The sequence below is a fragment of the Pleurodeles waltl genome, chromosome 3_1 (assembly GCF_031143425.1).
Source record: "Pleurodeles waltl isolate 20211129_DDA chromosome 3_1, aPleWal1.hap1.20221129, whole genome shotgun sequence".
Classification (NCBI taxonomy): domain Eukaryota; kingdom Metazoa; phylum Chordata; class Amphibia; order Caudata; family Salamandridae; genus Pleurodeles; species Pleurodeles waltl.
Window position 1 is genome coordinate 1,787,682,502 of NC_090440.1, and position 27,090 is coordinate 1,787,709,591.

The 27,090-nt window shown below is 45.2% G+C and overlaps 2 protein-coding genes across 4 annotated transcripts in view; both read left to right on the forward strand.

The window, feature by feature from the left end:
• Window positions 1–27,090, forward strand: part of HECW2 (HECT, C2 and WW domain containing E3 ubiquitin protein ligase 2) — a 1,462,881-nt gene that overhangs the window by 148,694 nt on the left and 1,287,097 nt on the right. The gene's annotated exons all lie outside the window — the stretch shown is intronic.
• LOC138285637 (mRNA decay activator protein ZFP36-like) lies at window positions 17,965–19,738 on the forward strand. Its single transcript, XM_069225853.1, has one exon. It carries the CDS (start codon window positions 18,009–18,011, stop codon window positions 18,957–18,959), a length of 951 nt encoding a protein of 316 aa, XP_069081954.1. The 5' UTR covers window positions 17,965–18,008; the 3' UTR covers window positions 18,960–19,738.

Here is a 27,090-nt window from a genome sequence, read left to right on the forward strand (position 1 = left end):
AGACCTCTGAAAACCGATCCACAGAATGATCAAGGACAGGCCTAATCTTAAAAAGGCGGTCACAATCAGGGTGATCTCGTGGCAAGGCTAAAGCATTGTCTACAAAATGCAGCATACGAAGAAGAAGCAAATACCGATTACGTGTCATAGTTGCAGGAAATATAGCAGTTGCCATCAAGGGACTAGTAGACCAATAAGAAGCCAGTGACGGTTCCTGATCAACCCCATCAAAAAAGACAAACCTAAAAACCTTTTCATCTCTTCCAGATATGTGGGAACCCACTGAGTAGCTCTAGACTGAGGCTTAAGTCTGGCAGCGTTGTCCCTCAAATATTGCTCTGCATACACATTTGTCTGCTCCACAATCTCTTCCAAAAATACATCGTCCATAAACAAGTGAAAGAAATGGACAGGCAAAAAGTTTTCCGTATTAACTCTACACCCTGGGAGACCAGTAAATGCAGGTAACTGGCTGCTCCATGTTTGGAGCAATCCAGGTGTCAGGTCTTCTAATGGGAAACTCTTCAGCCCCAGGCTGCTGCACTCTTGGCACATCAATGTCCTCCTCTAACACAGGCCCTTCATCTGCACTGAGAGTAGCTTCCTCATCAGAAGAATACTCTCGGACAGAAAACTCACTTCCAGAATCTCCTGCTTCCTCCTCTGCCTCAGATGCAGAGTCAGTGTCGTAATCATGGTCTGAAGACGACTCAAAGAGCATGCGAACAACCTGCTGAGCGGTCACTTTGCGGCTAGCCATGATCCTCACTAACAACAAATGTATTGCCAACAACAACTACCACTAAAATAAGTAATAAACAAAGTGTAGCTTTATCACAAAGAGTTATGTACTACAAAAAACTATACCACTCACTTGCCTGAAAAAGCTACTCACCAAGCAACTACTCTGCACAGACACAGCAATCACCAATGATATCCCACTAAAAAGAAAAAAGCTAATTAGACATATGACAACACAAACATCACTGTGCTCAAATCTAAGGACAATGTCAAACACACAATACTGCATTTAGTACACCACCTACAAGCATGTCATTCATGCATGTCAACAATACTCCTTTGGAGTAAATTGCTTTCACTTACCTAAAACATGCAACTATGCAAACCGCAGGACAACTACTGCCAAAACCGCAAAGATCCACAGCAAAGGAAGCAAAAGCGTTGAACTAGAAGAAAAAGAAGAAATAAATTGTTATAATCACAAATACAAATACTTTGCCAGTTGACAAACACCCCACCACCAAGAACTTAGAAGTTGTCCCTGGTACCTAAGTGGATCCTGCCCCCCTCGGGGTAGATGGGCGTAAAAAAATTGGCCAATTGGGCAACACCTCTGTGCCCCTTTAGGGGGCGACCCTTCCCAAAGGGGGCACCCCCAGCACAACACAAAAAAAAAAAAATCCCTGCCGTATTGGTGGTTTCTGCCCTCCTTGGGGGCAGATGGGCCTACAAAAATAGGGGCAGAGATGGCCAATACGAACTTTCCCCACTTTAGGGGGGCGACCGTTGCCCAAGGGGTGCCCCCAAACACACACCACACACACACACACCACACAATCCCTGGCGCCTAGTGTGCTTCCACCCCCCGGGGGCCAGATCGTCCAAAAAATGGCAGGTCTGCCATCGGGGGGGCCGAAACAGAAAAAACAAATAGCCCCCCAGGGGAGCGACCCTTGCCCAAGGGGTTGCCCCCAAAATAAACAATAAAAACAAAATCCCTGGTGTCCAGTGGATTTCACACCCCCTTGGGGGCAGATCAGCCCAAAAATTAGCAATCTGCCCCCGGGGGGGCGAAATACAAAAAAAATAGCCCCCCAGTGGGGCGACCCTTGCCCAAGGGGTCGCCCCCAAAAGAAAGTTTACAATAAAAATAAATCCCTGGTGTCTAGTGGATTTCGCCCCCCCGAGGGCAGATTGGCTGAAAAAAAGGCGATCTGCCCACAGGGGGGGGGGGGCGAAACACTAAAAAAATCGACCCCGGGGGGGAGACCCTTGCCCAAGGGGTCACCCCCAAAAAACACAATAAAAACAAATTCCCTGGTGTCTGGTGGATTTCGCCCCCCCGGGGGCAGATCCGCCAAAAAAAAGGCGATCTGCCCCCAGGGTGGGAGCGAAATACTGAAAAAAAAATGCCCCCCAGGGGGGCGACCCTTGCCCAAGGGGTCGCCCCCAAAAGAAACCTAATACAAAAAATCCCTGGGGTCTAGTGGAGATTCCTGCTCCACGGGGGGCGCGCTAGCGCTCCCCCAAGTTCCCCTGTGCCTTGGACGAGGTGACCTCGTCCAAGGCACAGGGGAACTGTAGCCTTGGACGAGGTGACCTCGTCCAAGGCACAGAAGCGGTTAACATGTAAAGCACACATGCCCTTTTAGCATGTGTGTACCTTACATGTTGAAAAAATAATTTTTGGGGTGCAAGAGAGGGGGCCTTAGGCCCCCAGCACCCTGGCCTTTTGCATTTCCAAAATTGCGATTTCTGGTTCAGAAATCGCAATTTTGGAAATGCAAAATATTTGCAGCTATGGGCCAACAAGCCCATAGCTGCGAATGGGGCCGGTATCTCAATTTGTGATTCGTTAATAGCATTTGCGATTTTTAAGAAATCGCTATTACCGATTCGCAAATGTGATACATGGCCCTTTGCGAGTCGGTAATAGCGATTTCTTAAAAATCGCTATTACCGAATCGCAATGGGCCGTGATGGTACATCTGGCCCTTAGATACAGAATTTTTTCCATATTTGTATTATTGCTGGGTCAAGAAGTCCATATTTGTAACCAGCTTCTTTAAGTCAAGGGTGTAAATCCAAAAAAGTATTTGTGTTAGGTTAATGTTTCTTCCTCAAAGTCTTGATGAATATATACTTTGTTTCCTTCAACCATTAAAATTAGAATTTTTCTGACAGTTTTCCGTATTAGTGTAAGATGATGATGGCCTAGCACTTTAAATACTTTAAATATCACTTGTCTTGGCTTAAATCAATGGATTTACAATAAGAAGGTACTTGGCGAACTTTATCAATTTGGAAGTTCTCACAGAATTGTATTTTTAGTAGAGATGGTAAAAGGTTTTCCAAGAACAACGTACTTACCTGTAGATTGAAGATGCACACTATGCCACTTCACGCTATGCCACTCTTCCCGATTGCACTCTGTCTCTACACTGTACGTCACTCCATTCTACTCTGAACCACTGTACTCTATGCTACTGCTCTCTGTTCCACTCTACTCTACACCACTGTATGCCATTGCACTATATGTCACTGCACTCTATGCCCCTGCACTCTATGTCACTGCACACTGGCCTACAGCACTCTACTGCACTCCATGCCAGTGCACTACATGCCACTGCACTCTACGCCAGTCTACTCTACACCTCTGCACTCTATCCTGCACCACTCCACTCTACCCTGAACCACTCCACTCTATGCCACGCTTTCCTCTACTCTGAACCAATCTCCTCTATGCCACTGCACTCTACGCCATTACAATCTATTCTGCACCACTCTAGTCTATGCTACTGCATTCTATACCATTCTACTCTACATCACTACACTCTATGGCAAGGCACTCTAGGTCAATCTACTCTGTACCGCTGTATTTTACGCCACTTGACTCTTTGCCACTCCACTTTAAGCTACTCCATTCTACAACACTTTACTTCACTCTATTGCATTCAACAACACTACTCCACTCTACCATGCTCTATGCAACTCCCTCTGTGCCACTCCATGCCACTTTACTCCACTGTATTCTGTGACGCACTACTCCCCTATTCAATTACTCTACTTGACGCACTTCACTCCATGCCCCTCCACCATGCCACTCTATTCTAATCTACTCTAGGCCACTCGCCTCAGACATCACTCTACTCCACTCTATGCCATTCCACTGTCCTAACACTACTCCACTCTATGACTCTCCATGAAAATCTACTCCTCCCTTCATCACTCTACTCTACAATACTGTACTCCACTCTGCACAGCACCCTCTAGCCACTTCACTTGGCTCTACAGCACTCCACGACACTCTTCCACTCCACTCTATGACACTCTACTGCACTCTGACACTCATCTCCCCTCTGTGCCACTCAGCTCTACTCCACTCTGCCCTTTCACTCCACAACACTCTAGTCCCTCCACAACACTCCACACTACTCCATGGTCCCCCCACTGCACTCAATTCCACTCCATGCCACTGAACTCTACTCTACACCACTTCACGCCACTCCATAACACTCCACTCTATTCCACTTTATGACACTACTCCACACTACTCTCCTTTACCCCACTAAATTTTAGCCATGCTGAACAGCAGCCACTCTGGTGTACAACATGGCTAAAACATATTGGCAAAGCCAATAGCTCTTACATAGGCGAGACCTATTGGCTTTGCCAATGCTTGTTTGTCACTGGGACTTTCTTTCATCTTCAAACTGACCCAGAGCAAGTTGAAAGAAGCAGCAAAACAGAAACATAGCGGAACAACATAAATGAAAAAGAGCCTGCATCACGAAGAGAAATAGACAGGAAGTTGTGTGATGGCAGATGAAAGAGGCGTTTAATGGAGTTGAGAAGAGTCAAACTCATGATGCTCTGGCATTTGGCTGGACCGACAGCAGGCTCCTAAGAAAACTTTTGTGTCTCCGCATTTACAGATTTTTAATACACTAAGCACTGAGTGCAAGAAACATAAACTGATCCAGAATTTAATTTCCTTGCACAATTGTACTTTACGATATAGTGAAAGGATGTGGGATATCAAAAGTTTCAAATCAATGCAAAATCACAATTAGGGCTCCATCTTAAAGTGAAGGAGAAACATGTTGGAACTTTTGAGACTAACTTGTTTTACTCAGTCCCTCGCTACGGATTACTAAAAGCAGAAACAATATGCAATTTATTTAGCTACTGATTACCTGGTTTTCCCTTTGATGTTGTTGTGCTAGACCATTTATGTAAACATTAATCTGTTAATACCATTATGCAACAGATTTTAAAATTCCCCGAAATGAACTTCGAGTTTTTGGGATTTAATGTGTCAATGGGGTAGCCTCTGCTGTGATTTAAGAAAGTAGGAATTGAGTTTATAATCTCTGCTCCTAATAACTGGGCAATCTCCTTCTGCTCCTGCGAAGGCTGCACTGTATTTTGGATCTGAGATTTAAGTGTCTGCCAAGCAATGTTTTCAAAAGCGTAGAGAACATCAGGTGGCCAAAATGGGAATGATCTGTTGCTAAGTAAACCATGAAACCATAGCGTTTGACAAAATAACTATATTGAAATCCCAGGATACCATCACTCCAAGGTCTTAGCATCTGCCACCTTCCCCCTCAAACACCATTACATTGGACTGTCTAAACTGCCCTACCCTCCACATCTCATACCACAGAGTAACTACTTAACGCTCTGTCCCAATCCATAGTCTCTTGAGCTCTGCCCCCAGCTGGGTTACACCTCCCTTCCCAGGCAGCTTGCCCACCAGGACCAACCTCACCACCTACACTTAACCGACACCACAGTATTCTCCGCCTACTCCTTCACTGCCCTCTGTTCCCTTATCTGTCCCTCCTGCCCATTCCGCCAGTCAGCTGCTGGCCTTACTACAGCCACCTTTCCTGAATTTTCCCAAGTAATGAAGGAGGCTCCCAAAACTCTTCAAACAGCTGATGTGGCAAACCACTATTCTTCAGCTGCTGCAACACAGTCCTCTCAAACCCTTCTTCACTCCTTCAGCCTGCTGTCCATGAATGTCAGCTGCTTTCATCCACACGGTCCACTACATGGTCTCTCGCTGTCCTCTGATTGGTGGATGCTGGGCTCATAACTCCAGCCTCTCCATCACCCAACTTGTACTCACTGAATATCTTACTTTGTAACGTCCTAAGAATTGTATGTATATATGCGTGTGTGTGTGTATATATATATATATATATGTATATATATATATATAGATAGATAGTTAGATAGATAGATGTAGTTATAGTTAGGACTTTCTGTAGAAAAAGCGTTTTTGGCGTGCCTATATCTTTGGCACTGTTTGACGAATCTTCACAAACTTTTCCAGTCTCAAAAAACAAAAACAAAAAAGAAAAGGGGGCAGGGTACCGTTACCCTGATCCCCTAGCCTTGGTGCAGGGGTTCCCCTGGGACCTCCCCCTAGACGCCAAAATATTTTAAAAAACATTTACGTTGAAAGTCACAAATATTAGTGAATTTTGCTGTGGATTAAAAAAAATAAAAATAAAGCAAGCAAGGTCTCCCATGCTTGCTTTTCATTTTGCACCCAGATGATTTCCATAATATAGGAGAGGCGCGCCACCTCCCTGGAGCAAATGCATGTAAATGTATGCAGGGGGGGCCACGCAGCCCCCTCTCAAGCCCTGGCAAATGCATGTAAGTGTATGCAGGTGGGCCCGCATGCCCCCCTGTGTCACGGGGACAGCCACCTCCCCAGGCAAATACAATATAAGGAGGGGGTCATGTGGCTCCCCCTCCTGGAGCCATTTATGGTCTGAAGGAACACCAACCCCCCAGGGCTGGCTCGTGCTACCTCCCAAGGTGCCCAGCCTTGATAGGTAGCTGTTTGCTTTTGCTTGTTAGGAGCAAACACAAACAAACACTTCACTTTCAGCAAGCAGGAGCTGTCAAACGCCATGCACTGCTAATTACCCCAGATATTGCAGCACTCATGACATCTTTTATAGCATCATTGATAATATCACTGTAACATTTGCTGTAAAAGTATTCATTAAAAAACTGCTTGGCGGGGGCGCGAGTTATAGTTGCCTTAGTGCACGAGTTATAGTTACTCTAAATAACTCTAACTATAACAGGAGAATTTCTATTGTTTGGTACGTTTAAAATGTGAGCCTATGTATATATATATATATATATATATGTATATATATATATATATATATATATATATATATATACGTTCGGCACTTTGCTTATACTTAGGGTGAACAGAGATAGGGATTTTTCATATTTTTGTCCATTATGACTTTGCACCTGTTTGACGAATATGCGTGAAACTTTGCAGACCTGCTGCCCCTGTTTAATTTTGGGAGGACTGAAAGTTTTACAACATTTGAGGGGGGTACAAATAAAAAGGGGGGGATCCCAAAAAGGGCCCCAAATCCAATTTATTTTCCACAGACGTTTGTATTGTATATTTTTATGAAATTTGGCAGTTTTACATTTTAGAGAGCACAGAAGATTCTTTGGGGTGCTGCAGGTAAGTAGAGTAAGTAAATGTTAAGTTATAAGTTTTTTTCAACACAATCAATGGTGACTCCTCCATTAGAGCTGAGGAGATTCGTTCCACCAATAAAAAAGCCCCAGAGAGATGAAAAATAAAATGGTAATGAAGTTAATTTATTACCATTTTAATTTTTATCCAGAAGTGAGTGTCAGGATTGGGCGGGCCTGCTGAGCGCCAGCAGCATGGAGGAGGGTGGGTTGCCAGGGCACTACAGTTCAAAGTGCTCATGTCTCTTTGGCCGGCTGTCTTGCGACAACCAGGCAGACATGTGCAATTTGAAATCTCTCTAGCCCAGTTGTCTTAAGACAGCTGGGTTAGAGAAAGCACAGACCTCCAGTGCCCTCTGGAGTGCTAAAAGAGGCTGGTCCCTCCAATCCTGGCACTTCTCTCATGCTGGTTAACAGCATGAGACAGCATGAGGATTGGTTAAGGGAGTTGGCTAGGGTGTGCGCTGAACACCGGACTGCAGAGGAAGAGGATATGCAGTGAGGAGGATGACATGTTGTGTATGTCAGGTAAGTATATTTTCATTATTTTGCTTGTGACGCACGGCGCATTAGTGCATGCCACCAGTGCCACCCATCACCTATTTGCCCGCCCAACCACTCTCCTTAGATGCCAGCCGCCACTGAACATAACGCTAATAAAGGGAGCAAGAACGCCCAAAAAATAAACTAGACTGCATATGTAAAGTTTTAGATTTACTACATGAACCACTGAAAGACCCATTTATGGTCACATGCTACTAGAACCTATAAACAAATACATAACAAATAGAATATATCTTAATCTAGATAAGGTTTCTTTGCATGCTCTCTGGCTCACAAAATAAAACTAGCCCAACAACCTAAATAAAAAACATCTTTCTTAATCTAGATAAGGTTTCTTTGTATGCCCTCTGGTTCACAAAATAAAACTAGCCCAACAACCTAAATAAAAAACATCTTTCTTATGGACCCCTGTGCAGCAAAATGAAAAATTAACCTAGCAGTGAGCCACACAAACTATTTGGAGGGCATGATAATTGGCCACAAGGGAAAAATATTAATCTAAATTTTTGGAACAATGATTGCCTTTCATTCACTTTGGCCTGCGTATGTAGCATAATCCCACTAAAGGTAGCAAGGGAGCTCAAACAATAAACTAGACCCCATATGTAAAGTTACTACATGAACAACTAAAAGATAAATTTATGGTCACATAATTATGTAAACCAATAAACAAATACAATAGATAAAAAAATGAAATCACAGTAAATAAGATTGCTACTCTGTAGTTATAGTTAGTTTTCCAGTCTACACTACTCTACTCTATTCCACTTTCTGTCACGCCACTGTACACTACTCCACTCTATGCCACTCTCCTCCACTCTACAGAGCTTCACCGTAAAAAATGCTACTACACTTTGTGCCCCTCTACTAGACTCTCCTCCACTCTCCACGTACATTCCACTATCCATATTTGCACACAACTCTATGCCCTTACACTCTATTGTGCAGCACTCTATTCCACTCTTCAATTATTTCTAACACTGTACGACACATCATTCCATTCTACTGTATGAGACACCACTCCAGTTTATAGCGGTTTCCTTGGCTCTACACCACACCACTTCAATGTATGCATTCCCAATCTGCATGAATCCACTATACACTGCTCTACTCCTTTTCCACCACTCTACTGTACACCACTTCACTCTACGCTATTCCACTCCATGCCACTTCACTCTTCTGCACTCCACTGTACAGTACCCCATTGTACACTATTCCACTGTATGCTACGGCAATTACGGTAATCTACCCTGTGCCACTACAGTTTATGCCACTCCACTCTGCCTTACCCCAGTGTAAGACACTCTCCTTCACTCTATATAATTCCACTCTATGAAAGTCTACTGCACTTCATGACACTCTACGACAGTCTACTCCACTCTATCCCCATACACTTCACTATCCAATTCTATACTTTCTATGCCCATACACTCTAATTTCCAACACTCTATTCCTCTATAGAACACTTTTCTATACAGCACAGCACTCCACTCTACTGTACGTGACCCCACTCCAGTTTATAACAGTTTACAACCTACGCTACTTCAGTACACTCCACTCCATATCACTCTACTCTATGACACACTAATACACTCTGTTGTACTTTACTCTTACTACATTACATCACTTGAATCAACTCTACTCCACGATACAAGATTTTGCCTAACTCTATGCTACTATACAGCAAACCACTCTATGCAGCTTAACTATTTCACACCCTACTGTACTCTATGCAGCTCCACTGTAAGACACGCTACTACACTGTATGCCACTCTTCGACACTTTACTCCTGTCTATATCCTTTCACTCCTCTTTATCCCTTCACTGTACCACACTCTACAACATTGTATACCCTTCCACTCTACAAAATCAACTGGACTGTATGCCACTCTACTGTAGTTTACATCACTTTGCAATACTGTACAACACCCCACTACACTCTACTGTACAACACAGTACTCCAATTTATGAAATAATTTACTCAACTGTATGCTGCGCTACTCCACTCTACTGCACTCCATGCCACTGTAGTCTACAACTCACCACTGCACTCTGACACTTTACTTTATTCCACTCTACTTTACCCAACTCCAGTGAATTCTACTCCACTACACTCAGCTCTACTATACTTTATCCCACTCAACGTCATTGTACTATACTCCGCTCTACACCAATCCATTGTCTGACACTCTGCTCCACAGTCCGCAACTCCACTCTACAAGACTGTACTACACTCTATATAATTTGAAGGTGGTGGATAAATTGTAAATTAAAAGTATAATAATTATAACTTTAGAATTTCTAAAATTTGTGTAGTTTAAGATTGGGTTGTATAGGGAAAATACATTTTCCTTCTTATAACTAAGCATTAACATATATATATATATATATATATATATATATATATATATATATATATATATATTCACAGAAAAAAAAAAAGGTTGAAGTAACGTTATAGTTAGATGTGATGAAAATATCTTTCTTTTTAAACTTAAGAAATTTGCTGAAAAAAACAAAGTTTGAAGTAACACTATAGTTGGGTGAATTTGATAATGACAACATTAATGTTTTTGAGCTGCTAATAAACACAGAAATTCACCAGTTATAATTAGCAGCAATAACTATAACATTCACTCCTGCAATGCACTTCTTATGACCTCACATATAACATCACTCATGATATGTTCTATGACATCACTGATGATATAACTGATGATATCATCCAATGAGTGTGCTAGTTTGTTTTATAATTTGTATAGCGGCGGCTAAGTACCATATTACTTGTCTACCTAGTTTAGTACAGCCGGGTTCACCTAATGAGTGTAAATGTTTACAAAACACACCTCCTCGTAATGCACCAAGATATGACGGTATAAATAATTGTATTGAAGACTAACTCTGTGTGCAGGTAACAGTTGACTTGTGTTCATTATGTTGCACACAAGTTATTGGGTTCTGCAGAAAAGGTTTTCAACAGGAGTAATATTCTACATAGTAGATACTAAGTTTTGTAAGCAGCCTTGAGTTATTTGACAGAATAATGTCAGCATGACAATTTCTACATAACTTAGAAGGATGTGTGCACCAGGTACTAACCTAAATAGATGTACCTCTTTGCTTGAGAAAATGAGCTATCTATAAGGTTTTCACAACAGCATAAAGGGTGCAGGTAGTAGGATGTTCAGGACCTTCAGATCTTGGATATTTTACAGCAAATGATGTGTCATTTTTTACAACTGTTGCATAGAGTGTACACTGTTCTTAATAAATACTTTGTAATACTCTGTTGCATTTTTATGAAAGTTTCACTGTTCACAAACAGTGTGGTATTAATGAAACTCTCTCCATAGAGTAAGCACTGTTTACAGTACCCAGTTCGCTACTGATATTAACTTAATTTCTCAGTGTAGGTTTGGTGAGTTTCAGGTGCTGAAGGGAGGACCAGTCACTGACAGGAGGCCTCGGCGTTGTGGGAACGGAGTACCTTACTAATGTAACACACACACACTTCTTCTCCAAAGGAGTATGCTGTATGCCCAATTTCATGTGTTGCAAGGTGCTAATCTGCAGCAGTTTGGGGCCATATGTATGAACACATTTTCGCATAGACACAAAATGGGCAAAACCCTTTGATACATCTGGCTCTTGGTCTTAGTCCCAACGCATTTTGGCTCTCGTCATGAGCCTTGTTGATGGGTAAGCCGTTTCTCTATTCAAAAAGTGACCATGTGCTTTTATAGACAAATGATTTCCAAAGGCACACTGAAACCGAATGATACATGGTATTGTTAAGCTGCTGTGTGACTTTACAAATCACTGTCCAACAACATCTAGACATATGCTACATGCTTCGATATGGAAGCAAATATACAAAGGAAGCGGGAATTGTTTTGGCACTCAGTTAATCCTGGTTGTACAGAACATATATGATCATCCCTAAAATGAGGGAAAATGAGATGCCCCAACAAAATTGGTCACTTTAGCACATTGTACTGGTGCTGAGAGCCTCAGCAATTCTCGTGATGTCTATATCTGTGGAATTGCCCAGGTACTAAACCGTACAGGCGGGAGACGGTTTATTAGTAGTGTGTGGTTGCGAGTTTGTGTATTGCCACAACAGCACATACTTAATGAATGTATTAAAATATGTCCACGACAGCTTAGATGCCTAGCACCTTTTGTCCTTTGCAAAATGATGTAACTGTGAGACAGGCATTAGGGAACTGTCTTAATCCCTGACACAATCACCACTTGTACTTGCAGGCAAATGCTTTAGCGAGGTGGACAGCTAACTGGAGCGTATTACGTTCCTAGCCCATGGGGGTGCAGGACTAGATAGATGCTCATACTAGTCCAGTACCACTTTCTCCACATTCCATTGGTACCTGCTAGTCTCACAGAGCGACGGCAGCCAGACAAACTGCACTGGTGTGGACCCACACAGACTAACATTACCATCCTGTAACATTCCCATAATGCATCAGTGCTATGTCATTATACTATAGCCCCAATCACTGACCTGCATGTGCATTCAGAACCATGGGTTTCACACTGTCTGACCAGCACCATGGTCTTCAACCAGGTTTGAAGCCGAAAAGAGGGACTGTAGTTTCCACATTACACATCATGTAATGGCAGGGCCTGTTGACATCACACCTCAGAATAAAATAATGCACTGCACTCTCGCCCTGCCATAAAGCAATGAAGCATCTGGCCTTTCCCTCTTTCTCGCTACACAAGAACTCAAAGTGCCTACGACCAAGGTCAAACTCATGGTGACTACAGGAATAAAATGATCCACAATGCCAGCTAAGGAAGTGAGGACACAGGCTCCCATAGAGGTGTAAGTTCTAATACAGGGACCCCGAGAGCGAAGTCGAGACGAATTAACAACAGATGTGAGTGGACTGAATGTCATGTATGCGAGCCACACTGGCTTACTTGGGAAGACACCTGTGGACGGGAGGATATAATTTGAAATAAAAGAAGGACGTGTTACAGGCCGGAGAAGCTTAGCCCAGCCTACACTATGTAGTTGTATAACCCCGCTGGTTTTCGGGGTTGTGCTGTCATTATTTTTTGTTGCCCTCATTCAGTGTGTGGGAGGTGATAGAAAGTGCAGAGTTCTGAGCCGGTGCTTAAGAGCATCCATGGCGTTTTAAGAGCCTGGTGATTGCTTGTCAACAAGACAGATGTGCTTTCTGTCGCCAGGTGGTTGTCTGTTTAGCTTAAGGAAAGCTCATCATCCCTTTCTTCTCAACTCGTCTAGAAACCTGATGAATCGCAGCGGAAATATTGTTTGTGAAATGAGTTGTGAAAACGTGATATTGACTTGCGTCACCTCCCTGGTTTTGCTGTTTATGTAGCTCCTCATTGGACAAGGTTAGATGCTTTAACAATTGAAATCTGGTCCAAAGCGCCCATAAAAGAGCAGACACATTTGAAAAAATTGGATTAATTTCAGTAAGAATTAGATTGCTTCAGATTCATGTCACAGACCTCGCTCGCTTCTGAATTCACTCTAATCTGATCCCAGAATGATGCCCGTAAATTGGTTCTTTTGAGATACTGGTTACATTAGAAGCCATGTGAATTAAATGGCTATTATTCTAACTGAAGCACGTTGTTGGGATAAATGTGCGGCACTGAGTAATAGGAATTTTAATTCATGAAGTTTTCCTCTCTGAGATCTTTTTTTATTTTATAATCCATTTTTGGACATTTTAGTGGTTCAGTGATTCTTGGTACTGCGTTCAATGCCTGCACAATATTCTGATTTTGCCTCGTTTACTGTCTAATACTCCACAATAAATTTGTGCCATTTCTGTTTTCATCCTGTCATTAAATACCGCAGAACCAGTAGCTAACTGAGATTATTATAAATTTATTGTAAAATATAATTAACTGTTTGGATCATTATTTGTCCTTGGGTATTATATCTCCATACACGTAGAAACACTTCTTCTGCTTGTAAGTACTCCACTTATTGTCCAAACAGAACTACTTGACTTATCTTTTCACTAAGATGAATACTCAAAGTACAGTCAGCCTCACAGGCCTTCACCAGGTACTGTGTGCGAGAAATTTGTAATTTTAATGGGATTTATTCAGCACTTACTTCCCCTGACAAGTCCTTGAAACACTTTATGGCGAGTAGCATGCTACTCCGGATCCCAAGGTTAGTGGTTCATCTAGTGGTTATTGCTGGTTATTGTGGTTAGCCATGTGCTTTCAAGAAAAATTGCATGCATTTGCTCAAGTTACTTTGTGAAATATTAAGTGGTGGGGGTAATGTGGTTTTAGGTGAATTGTTGGTGTGCTAGATAGGCTGGCGAAGATTAGGTAACGTTAGAGTACAGGGCTAGCGTTTTAAAGAGGAGAGATTGTGATCAATGAAATGGGGTATCATTGATTGCAGAATTACAATAAGAAGGATTGATGCAAGCAGGCATGAAACTGAGAGGAGGCTCATTTTCAGAAATAGAGGGTTTGCAGAGGATGGAATGTAAGAAGAGGGTCATTCTGAAAAATAGAAAGGAGTGGAATCAAGCTGGAGTAAATCAAGGTAAATGTTTCTTACAGGGTTTACAAGTATAGTGGGAGAAGACTGAGATACCAAGCAGTTGTGTAATGTAAGCTGCAGAAAGAAACACAATTATATAGTACTCCATATCCGGAGCAGACAACTTAAACATGTGATTCCTAATGTACATGCCATTTAGACATTGAAAGCCCCAGCCTGTGGTTTCTCAAGCCTACGACAGCCCTTTGAAACATAGGCGGTCATTTTGAACATGGTGGGAAAGACCGCCGACCGCTGTGTCAGTGGTGAACAAAATCCTGCCGGTGGCGGCGAATGGAAGCCCGCCATATAATGATTGAAAAACCCAACCCCGCCAAAAAATCCCAGACCACCACTCCCCACCAGGACCCTGTCGGCGGGAATCCTGGCCCACCCTACCCTGCCACTGCCAAGCACACCCACATCCCGCTCTCCAAATAATGATGCACAAATCACCTCGGCGGACAGTGGAGGCCGGATGACCATTGGCGGCTGCGACTGCCACGGGCGGCAAGTGGGCTCAACAGCAACAAGTGCACACATTGGCTAGGCCTATCACCCACACACCTGACACACATCCAGAACACCATAAAACACCCCCAGACACACCCCACAATCCCTTGCAATGAAAGCAGGACCAGAAGACGGAGAGCACCAGAGCCAGACAGGGAACGCCAGCATACAGGACACACATATGGACCACACAGGAGCACCCATACCCCGTCCCCAGTCCCGATGCCATCCACCACCCTCACCATGTCCCCCCCAAAAAATCCACGCTTCACCGAAAGGGAGCTAAGGACCATGGTGGACGAGATGCTGAAGGTGGAGCCACAAATAATCGGGTCTGAGGTGCAGCACACACCCATCACGCGGAAATTGGAGCTGTGGCAGACCATTGTCAACAGGGTGAATGCACAACCATCGTCAATGCCATCCAGGGTCTGGCATCAGAGGTCCAGCAGACCAATGCCTATCTGGATGGCATTCACTGTGCCGTGTCTGCCCTACAGAGATCTTTTCAGGCTCTGGCCTCCTCTTGGACGGCAGTCAGTTTCCCTGGCCATTCCATCCCCCCTCCAACCTCCTCTACCCCTTCCAGCACCCCACTCCCATCACCCGTCCAAAGCACACAATCAGACCCGCTTACAGGCACATCAACACACAAGAAGCACACTTCAAAACACAAGCACCACACCTCCCACCACAAGCATTCACACAGCCAACAGACACATGCACACACAACAACGTCCACTTCCCCCAGTGTGCCCACCTCTTCCGCCTCCCTGTCTGTCCCCTCTACATCCACACCCTCATGCACTGCACCTTCACTCACTATTACTGCTTCTTTTCCTGCACTCACCACAATAGCAGACAGCCATACATGCACCCCATACACCACACCTGCACTCACCACCTCTACTGTAGTTGACTCATGCCGCACACTCATCAGACTTGCAGACACCCACCCAACATACATCCACACTAGCTGTCTGTCTTCTCCCACTGTGTCCACCCCTCCACCTCCCAAAACACACAAACGCACCAAGACACCCACCCATCAGACAACCACCACACCACAGAATACTGAGCAGTCACCTGCACCCACTACACGCACACCTACACCCAATACATCAACTCCCTCTGCCTCCACTCCGACGCCCTCATCCACACCCACCCCAATTGCTACCAAGAAACGTTTCCTCTCCCGTGCAGAACTGTTCCAACCAACTGGCCGACCCTGTCTTGTCCCCAAACGTGCCCACCTCCTTGCCCTTTCAGCTCCTTCCATATCACAGCCCACCCCAGTCCAGCCTTCCCATTCCCGTGCCCCTTCCCCGGTGAAGAAGAAGGCCCGCTCAGAGCCTAGGCCATCCAGCTCCACCTGACCAAAACAGCCTCTACCCCCTTCAAAGGAGAAGCCCACCCCCTAACCTCCTCACGCAAGTCAAAGTCCCACCCCCGTTGAAAATCCCCACCCCCTCACCCCCCTTCCGTGAGGTGCCTGGATCCCCATATGGTGCCCCGTGGTGTGGTCAGTTGTGGCCAAGTACAATGTGCATTTTATGGACTGGCCATTGGCCCTGTTGGCACTGTTTAGCTCAGTGAGCTACTAATTAAAGTTTCTGTGTGGCCTGTGTTTGGGCTGCACGCAGTTCCACCCTGGTGTTTGTTTTAATTGTTATGGGTGTGGGGCTATTGTATGTACTATGGTCAAGTTGCAGTGGCCTTCGGTCGGGTACGTACCTCGTGGTGTGGGGTGTATGACTTGTGCTGCTGTGAAGGGTTGGGGGGTGTTGCAGAGTGGGTGAAGTGGGTGGGTTTTAACTGTGCCCTTTCCTCCCTTGTGTCATGGGTTGCAGTACTTACCGTCGTCATCTTTGTCGGCGGTCTCAGTCATGTAGGTATATGGCAAGGAGCAAGGCTGGCATGATCAGCAGCTCTCTGTCCATGGCTGCCGCTGCACGTTTTGTGGGACTCCCGTGAGTCTTTCCTTCTATTTGTTTCATTTCCGCCTGGCTTAGTGTGGCAGGGGTTCCCGCCCCGTAACTGGCGGCAGAATGGTAGTTCATTATTTGATGGACGGGTTGAGCCTTTCCGACGGCCTGTGGGTGGACTCTGCCGTCGTCAGCGGGACTCCTTTCCTGGCGGTGGTGGGGCGCGGGATGCGTGTGTTTCGTTTGGTTCATTATTTGGTGGTCCGGCTCGCTCCTCTGTTGGCGGTTTCTACGGCCACCGCGGGCAGAGCAGAGCAGAACGGACCGCCATGTTCATAATGGGGGCCATAGTCCGGAGTATTGCTACCTTGGTACAGGGTCCCTATGCTGCACAAGGGGAGTTAGCGCAGAAAAATAAAAAGTCTCATTTAAAGATCATCCATCACTGTTCTGTAAATAGGTTTTTCACTAGTTATTAGGCACTGCCTGAGACTGTGTCTCACAAATAAGTAATCATATTACACACTGTTTTGTCACCCAATGCCATCCATGTGCAAGGTGTGAATGTTTGTGTATGTGACTATTTTTTTTTTTTTTTGTCATTCAAATAAAGATTTTATTTCAACACAAAAACAATGCAGAAAACTGAATATATTAAGAAGGCACACCCCTCTATATGGAAAACACTGCAACATTCTTAAATAAAACAAAATAAAAACTTAAAATAAATTATAACATGACAAGTAAAAAAGAAAGCATTATTCATAACCAGCTATTTACTGGGAAATTATCAAAAGAACGAGTCAAAACTATTTTAACTAAAATATTTTACACCAAAACATCACTAATATTTTACATCACTACCTTTTTTGGTTCATTTACAAGAAAGGTCTTGCATAAAGAAGTATTTATATCCTGAGACAACACCTCGATAATAGAGGAAGTTCATTATTTGGGAGGAAAACCTGGTTTAATTACACGGAGATTGTATAGCTGCACCCTCCCTGCCAATCTTCAGTCTAAATTGTGCAATGTAGGTTAAGAAGGAATAAAAAGTGGACCCCCAAACCAGAATAACTGATCTACTAGCAGGTACTATATTAAGTTTTTCACTGCCGAGCTGTTTCAGGGGTCAGGACGGTCAGCGCGGATAAAGCAGCCCCGGGACCATGCCCTCCGACATGTTGAGCCCGTTCCTGGAGCTGGACATGGACCTGTGCAAGGACTTCCTGAAGTTAAGCATGCTGGAGGATCCAGTCTCATTTGCCAGAAGCATTCGGGGCACACCTGGCACTTTCCAGCGGGCACTTTCCGCCTGCCCATCAGCCCTATCTGGCATGGAACGCACTGGTGGCAGTAGCAGCAGTATTGACCGGCTGAGCGACTCCTCTCTATGGCCACTACAAAACCACTGGAGCCGCGAGGCAGAACTACCCCGCACAGGCCTGCTGCACAGCATACCATTCCGTGTGGACCGCTCCGTCAGCATGATCGAGAGTCCTTGCATGCCCCCACCTGGCCTGAGCCTGCCCACCACCACACCTGGCCTCTCGTCTCGTTACAAGACTGAGCAATGCCGCACCTACCGGGAGAACGCTACCTGCAAGTATGGTGCCAAGTGCCAGTTTGCTCATGGTCCAGAGGAGCTTTGTGGGCTCAGCCGTCACCCCAAGTACAAGACTGAGCTGTGCCGCACCTTCCACACCATAGGCTTCTGCCCTTATGGTGCCCGATGTCACTTTATTCACAATGCTGAGGAGCAGCGCTTCAGTAGCAGCGCCCGTCCACCTCTCTTGCGCCAGAGTGTGAGCTTTGCCGGAAGCCCTTCGGCCTCAGCCTTCTCAGACCTGCTAGACCTTAAAGAGCCCCTCAGTTTCTCCCGTGCTACCTCCACATCTCCTCCGCCGTCTACATCCCATAGTCCCCAGCAGCAATCTCCAGTCTTCCCAGAACCACGTGGCTTCTTCAGCAGCGAAGACCCCTGGGCTCCCACATTGGTGGCCCACCTCGATTCTATGCCTCTACTGCCCTTTCTGGGAAGGAGATCGGTTGCCAGCTCCGCACGCCTGGTGGTTGTAGCAATGGAGGCACATCTTCATCCTTCTTCTCAACCTCTCTGAGTTCAGATGTGGTGGCTCCTGGAAGCCTCCTTGCAACCCTCAAGGGCCGGAATGCCTTCTCCTTCCCCAGCCTCCCGCTGCAGCTCTGTCGAACCCCATCCCGGGATTCACTGTCTGACCAGGAGCAAGATGGGTACAGCAGCTCTGGGGGCAGCAGCAGCAGTGGCTCAGAGTCTCCAGGGTGTGAAGGGGCTGGTCGCCGGCTCCCCATCTTCAGTCGCATCTCCTTCCCAGAGGACTAAAGTGGCCTGGACTTGAGTTCGACTTGACAAGGATTAAGTTACTGTACCCAGCTAATCCTGTTGCCTGTACTTGCCTAACCTGCACTGTAAAGACCAGGTGCTAGACTCTTGCAATGGGGTAGAGCAACAAGTTTTTAGGGTCTGTACTGATCAACTGGGGTTCTGCACACTTGAACTGAAACGTCCCTTGGAAAGGAAGTGAAGTTGGTTTAGACTTTTAAAGAGCCTTGTTATGATAGGCTAGGGCTGGACTACACACTCCAACATAGTTTTAGGGGTGGTTCACATGTACTTGCCATACGGTGCTTGATGATGAATAATGTCTGTCTTGTCATGTCTCTTATCTATTTTCCCTCTTTACCGCCCTTTCCCACCCATTGATCCACCATGGCCTTAATGCATTGACGTTTTCCAAGTGTTAATGAGGTGCTTGTTTAATGAGTATTATAACTTTTTTTTTGTCCATTTATTTGCCATGCAAGCACGACTCTGCAATGAATATAATCTTACCAGGGGTAGCTAAAGTGACCATTCCTTTAACACGTTTAAATCATGAGCACATTATTATGTGAAGGGCCAAAAAGACACTGTAAGGAATATCTGCACATAAAATGACAACCAGTGGGGTCCCAACAAATCGAGCTAAGAAGGCATTTACTCATGGGCAACGTCGGGGTGGTGCCTTCAGTATGGAAGTAACAAAACTTGCTACAATTTGTTAGATTTAGCAAACAATGTTGGCATTGTTTAAGATGCAAAAGTGCCATTTGGCCATAGTTGTAATATAGTTCAGTGACCCCTAGAAGTACTTCCTGTTACAGAGGTCTTCAGCTGCAACTTGTGTGCACAGTTGGTCAATGTTTCACCACATTCTATCCAAGGTGGAGCTCAGACTTGTGGCTTCATAATGTTTTTACCATCACTACTGTTCAGGGATGAAGTTCTGTGATGGCCGCTGGCAGTTTGTGTTCCACTTTTTTTTTTTTACAAGTTCTTCCCTGGATGATCCACCACATACTGTCTTGTCTGTCTACTGTTCTAGTCGTAAGCTATTAATGAATGTAGTCCCATGGACTCTGGAAGGGCCACAGCTTCACTATGTTGGACAGTTCATAGTACATGGGGAGGTATAGCTCCCGTAGCAGTTGTAGCACTGCACTTATGTAGTTGAGCTGAATTAACCAGCACCTGTAGATCTTGGCAGTCAGTGGGTAGTTACCAACCTAACGGTACCGAAAATACAATACCACCTTTGCTATGACTGATGCTACTTCCTATTGTGGTGGTTGGTCTGTCACGCTAAATTATTTTGGTTTTGAACAGTACAAGGCAGCATCAGTAGTGTGGCATAACTTAAATGATTCTAGTTTAGCATGGTTTTCCTTTAACTTCAGAGCCAGTTTCCTCCTGTTATCTCCGCTCAGGCACTTGAATTGTTTGCATAATTATTTATTTGTATATTTATTGCCCTCCCCGTTGCCTGGAGATATTTGACAAACCATGGCTGAACACAAAAGTAGGCCAGACTTTTTGCTGCGGTTCTCTGATTGTAAAACTTCAATATCGTACCCATGTGCCTGGAATGACGCATTAAGTCTGCTTTGTTTGGTACACGGGTTGGCCCTTAAGTACGTCAGCTTAGTCTGGGCTCAGTCTTTATTGGCTGGGGCTAAGGGAAAGCTGCAATCTATTATGCCAGTGTTTGGCAAGAGTGTAGTGGGCCCCTATCCTTGGTGCCATGGATAACCTCGCCACTGAACCATAAAAGCAAATCTTTTGGGGGCACCCTGGTTAGACCTCAAAATGGGGAAGTAGGCACCATGACCTACATCTGCTGGGCCTTTGAGCTAGCTTGTGTAGATTTAGTGCTACAGAGTGTGAGCTTCTCAATTCACTTTTAACAGTTTTTTTTTTTTTTTTACCTAGGGCATGAGTTATGTGCACTAGTTTATGTGGCCTTTGTTCCCACGCAGGACTGGTGGGGTTCCAGTCCCTCTTTGTGCTATGCACGAATCTCATGAGGCTTAATATAGTACCTGCTAGTGTATGTGACTATTGTAGAGCATGCATTATATGTATAAGAGAAGCAGAGTGATGAAGGCCTGTGGGTTCCATTTTGATGTTTCTGACCTGCTTCTATGTATAAATGCAGAGGGGAAGAGGCCTAGGCAGTTAAGTGAGGACAGAGGAGACAAACCTCTTTTAAAAATGTTATATGGGGCATCCTGTAGTGCGGCCACTTGGTAGAAGGTAGGGGTGAAATGGGCTGGAATCTGTTGTGCAGAGTGAGAATGGTCCTACAAGTGCGACCAGCCTTTTCTCTCTTTCCTGATCACTGTCTTTCTGGCTGTTCATAGTCTGGTGTAGATAGTTTGCACCTCTTTCTGCCTTTATTGTGGGTGTTTCAAGCTGGAGACTACCCTGCTGTAAGAGGGCATCACTCCACACAAAGTCTGTGTCTACAGACCTGCATAGAGAGGTACATGAAAAACAAGTCACCCCAAACCAGTTTTTTTGTTTGTTGATTTGAACTTTTTAAAATCCATGTTTCCATCACTCCCCAGAACAAATAAAGTGCACTGCACTCTCGCCTTCTCATAGCAACTACATTCTACCATGTGCTACAAAAAATGCCCCTCTACAAAAAACATACATCCCCGGCCCCTCGTTGCACACTCTACTTACCGTATGTCACAAGAATAATAAGCATCAACCCACCAGAAAACTACCTTCTTCCAGTGGAACACATGCCATTCAAAGAGACTAAAGGCTAGAAAGTGGCAAAACACTGGGCTGCTACGACTTCATGAGTTAATGAGTTTGCTGAGGAAATGTTTCCACACCCTGCAGATATTAACTTTAAAAACACTTCTGGGGCCCACTATGGTTTTCATGCTTCCGAAATGGATAACAGGAGTAAAATTGAGTCAGGTTAAAGTGCACTGATTTACCAAGATTTAAAAGTCAAAACTGTGTGTGCACGCGATTCTATTAGTCAATCCCAAAAATCACACTAATTGGGACATTATTGCACTGAGTTTTCCCCGTTGTGTAATCCCATCTCCGAGTGCATGGTCTGTGGGGATCTCATATTCCCTCATGTCAGTAAGGCACAATGTTTCTGTTCTTGCATCTTCTCTCAAGGAATCAGTGCATTCTGGAAGTGGAGTCTGTCTGCCTCACAGAACAAAGCATACAAAGTCACCTGATTGCAATAATTTGAGAAAAGCAAGTCGAAAACAGGAAAAATGCTGTCCTGCCGGAAACTGGGCCATGTGGCCTATACTATGTACCACGCGTTTAGCCCAACTACGTGCTTCAGTTAGAACAATAGCCATTTAATTCACGACTTCTAATGTAACCAGCATCTCAATAGAACCAAGGGCCAGATGTATCAAAAAAGCCTTTTGCGAATCGGTAATAGCGAATTTTAAGAAATCGCTATTTCTGATTCGCAAAATGCTATGTATCATAATTGCGATTCGGTAATAGCGATTTCTTAAAAATCGCGAATGCTATTACCGAATCGCAAATTGCGATACAGCCCCCATTCACACCTATGGGCCTGTAGGCCCATATTTGCGATTTTTTTGCATTTCCCAAATAGCGAATTCCTAACTGGAATTCGCAATTTTGGAAATGCAAAACCCCAGGGTGCTGGGGGCCTAGGGGCCCCTCTGCTGCACCCCAAAAGATTTTTGGGGACATGTAAGGCGCACACATGCCAAAGGGGCATGTGTGCATTACATGTCAATTTAAAAATGCATTTTTAATGCATTTTAAAAATTTGCACATGGTTTACTTGGTGGTAATTGTGATTCCTTAATGCCCAATTCGCATTACGTAATTGCTTGACACATGTGGTATAGAAATCGCAAATAAGGAATCCTTATTCAGAGAATCGCAATTTGTGATTCTCTAAACGGGGTCGCAATTTTAAGGAATCGCTATTTTAGCGATTCCTTAAAATTGCATAGCAAATGCCTTTCATAATACTGAAAGGCATTTTTGCATTCACAAACGGCCATTCGCACCGTTTGCGAATGCAAAAACGCTTGATACATCTGGCCCCAAATTACGGGAATCATTCTGGGATTAGATTAGAGTGAAATCAGAAGCGAGTGAAGTATGTAACATATATCTGAAGCAATCTAATTCTTTCTGACATGAATCCATTGGTTTTCAAATGTGTCTGTTCTTTGAAGGGCACTTTGGACCAGATTTTTAAGTGTTAAAGCATCTACCCTTGCCCAGTGAGCAAGCTAAATAAACAGCAAAACCAGGGAAAGGAGGTAGTCAGTGAACTGCTCTGCCTCCTCGTAGCTCCACCAGCCAGTAGAGCCCTTCGTTCCTCTGAACTCTGACCTCTGTCAAGAGTTCGAGGCCCTCCTCCACCTGCAGGCTTTTTCCTGCACCTCATCCCTGGTGTCTAGTGGGAGAGCTCTGCTCTTCTGCTAGGCTGACCTCTGCCTCTTTTCTCCTCTTTTGCCTCTGTTTCACTCTTTGTGTGCTCTTCCTTCCGTGTTCTGTCCCTTTTGTGTTCCTTTTGTCTTTCGCTCTCTGCGTTTCACTCTCTCCTCCCCGTTTCTCTCTACTCTCACTCCGCTCTCTCACTCTCCCCCTCTTTCTCTCCCCCGCCGCAGCTGCCCCTACAGCCCCTCCCCCTCCTTTCTTTCGCGCTGTATCCCCACCGCTGCTGCCCCGCGGCCCCACCCCCTCTTTTTGCACCGTTTTCCGCCCCCTCTCCTGTCTCCCAGGTGTCTTCTCCTCCTCCCTTTCCTACTTAATGGCACCCGCTGTGCAGTAGGACGAGCAACATCACTGACCTAATCAGTGAACTACTCTGCTTCCTCGTAGCTCCACCGGCAAGTAGAGCCCTTCGTTCCTCTGAACTCTGACCTCTGTCAGGAGTTTGAGACCCTCATCCACCCGCAGGCTTCTGCCTGCGCCTCATCCCTGGTGTCTAGTGGGAGAGCTCTGCTCTTCTACTAGGCTGCCCTCTGCCTCTTTTCTTTCTCCGCTTTTGCCTCTGTTCCACTCTTTGTGTGCTTTTCCTTCTGTGTTCTGACCCTTTTGTGTTCCTTTTGTCTTTCGCTCTCTGCGTTTCACTCTCTCCTCCCCGTTTCTCTCTCCTCTCACTCCGCTCTCTCACTCTCACTCTCCCCCTATGTCTCTCCTCTGCTGTCGTCACTGAAATTCAAAACACCAATGAAGCCCGCCAGCAGTCCTCCAATAAAGTTCGGAAACACCTCAGCGGTAATGGAGATGCCAAAACAGAGGTTTATATATTTTCTCAAGCCAAGGTGGGTGGCGAATGTGGTCACATGCAGGGACTTGAACACCAGGAGGATTTGGTGGTAGCCCAACCGTAGATCCATTTTGAGAACCAGTGGGAGAGCTCCTTCACAATGTTATCTACAGTAGGTGTTATTTGGAGCACACTCTCCAGCTGTTTTGACCTGCTGGCAGCTACAGTGGGTGACACCCAGGGTGTTGGCCTTTCCACTTTTTCAATGATGTCAGCTTCTTCCAACTTCAGCAACTCTGCCTCCACTTTTGGTCAGAAGTGGAAAACCACTCGACAATGCTGCAATGCTACCAGTTGCACCGACTGGTTGATGTGGAGGTGGACTACCCAGTCTTTAAGGCACCCAGTGCCCTGGAAGAGTTGGTTGAATTCATACAGGAAGGAGTCAACGGTACTGACATGGGCCCCAAATGCAAACTAGACCAGCTCTAGCCACTCTGCTGTGTGGCAGCTGAGTAGCATGTCATCCCCTTCTTCTGTGACATAGACCTTCATTTTGGTGGCTTGCCCTTGGTTGCTGATGGTGGTGGTGAAAACGCCTGCCAGTGCAATAAGCATGGAGCATGAAGGTGCAACAAGCATAGGCACTGGTGGTGGTAGGGCACAGTGCTGGTGGACAAACCATTCCCTTGTGCAGTGACAGTAGTAGGATGTTGATCGATGCCACTGTTTTGATGAGCGCCGCTAGTGGTTGTCATCGACAATGATGTGGCATCTGGGGCACAGGTCGTCATCCATGTCGTCATCTGCTAGCACAGATTCAGTGTCCACTCGGTTGGCCATGGTTAGAAATGGGGTCTTTGGTTGACAGTCAGGTTACCCCCTGTCCAGCAAAGACCCTCACTCTAGTCCGGGTAAGTCACACACAATCCAAATTATCCTGTGCCCACCCTCTGGTAGCTTGGCTCTGAGCAGCCAGGCTTAACTTAGAAGTCAATGTGTAAAGTATTTGCGCAATAAATCATGCAATAACACAGTATAAACACCACAAAAGTACACCACACAGGTTTTAGAAAAATATAGAATATTAATCTGAGTAGAATAAGGTCAAAACGATCAAGATTTAATAAGTACAAGTTGAGCTATCACTTTTGTAATGATAAATAGAGCCTTTGGTCCCTAAAAAGCAATGTGTCTCTTGCAAGCACAAAGTACCTGGTTTGCGTCTAAATTATTCTCACGGGACCGCAGAGGAGGAGATGTGTGGAAAACAGAGAGGGGTGCGTTGGTTTACCCGGACGCACACAGATGAGCGTCGATGTTTTTCCAGGCAGCAAGGGCTTTGCATCGATTACCAGCACGCAGATTTGGAACCTCTTTGGTTGCAGGGTTTTTAGATGCCCCAGGGACAATTCAGAGAAGACCTGGGTGTGCAGGACGAAGTCACAGGAGCTGCGTCTATCCGGTGGGTGATGCGGGGAAATTCCTGTCGGACAGTAGGTGCTCTGTCTATTCCTCTCGCAGGAAGCTGGGCTGCGTATTTCCGGGTTGGCTATGTGTCGATCCAGTGGGCCGAGTGTCGAAGTTCCGGTTGCAATGCTGGCGCTGCTTCAATCTCGGGCTGCGTTGTTCCGGTTCAGCGTTGCAGTGATTTTTTCACTTCAGTTCCGGCAGGCTGTGCATCGATTTTTGCCATAAAAGGAGTTCTTTGCAGAGATGAAGTCTTTTTGTCACTGATACTTCTGAAAACAGGAGGCAAGCTCAATCCAAGCCCTTGGAGAGCACTTCTCAGCAGAGCCATAGGGCACCAAGGCAGCAGGGCAACAGCAAGGCAGCAGTCCTTTTCAGCAAAGCAGTCAGGTGAGCCCTTTGGGCAGCCAGGCAGTTTCTCTTAGCAGGTTGCAGGTTCTGGCTCAGAGTTCCTTTCCCAGTAGGTAGCTTGTCAAGAAGTGTCTCAGTTGGTAGGGTCAGAGACCCGGTTTAAATACCCAGTTCAAATAGTGGCTTAGAATTGCACAAGTTCCCCTTTCAGTTCCATCCTGTCTGCCAGGGTCCCAGTAGAGGGTTTGGCAGTCCATTGTGTGAGGGCAGGCCACTGTCCTTTCAAATGTAAGTGTCAGGCCCTCCACCCTCCCAGCTCAGGAAGACCCATTCAGTATGCAGATGTGTGCAGGTGTGACTGAGCATTCTGAGTTTGGGGTTGTCCCAGTGAAATGCACAAGGGAGCTGACAACTAACCCAGCCAGATGTGGATTGCAAGGCACAGAAGGATTTAAGTGCACAGAAATGCTCGCTTTCTAAAAGTGGCATTTCTAAAATAGTAATATTAAATCCAGCTTCACCAGTCAGCAGGATTTTGTATTACCATTCTGGCCACACTAAATATGACCTTGTTACTCCTTTCAGATCACAATCTACCACTCAAACAGTATATGAGGGTAGCCCCACTGCCAGCCTATGAAAGGAGCAGGCCTCACAGCAGTGTAAAACAAATGTATTTATCTATTTATCTAGTATTTGATAGAGTGCATTTCGACCAGTGGTATCAAAGAGCTATGAGGAGGAAATAAGACCATGATACTACGATCCGTCTATGATTAGGCTTGAAATAACCAGGTTTTCAGTTGTTTATGAAATAGCT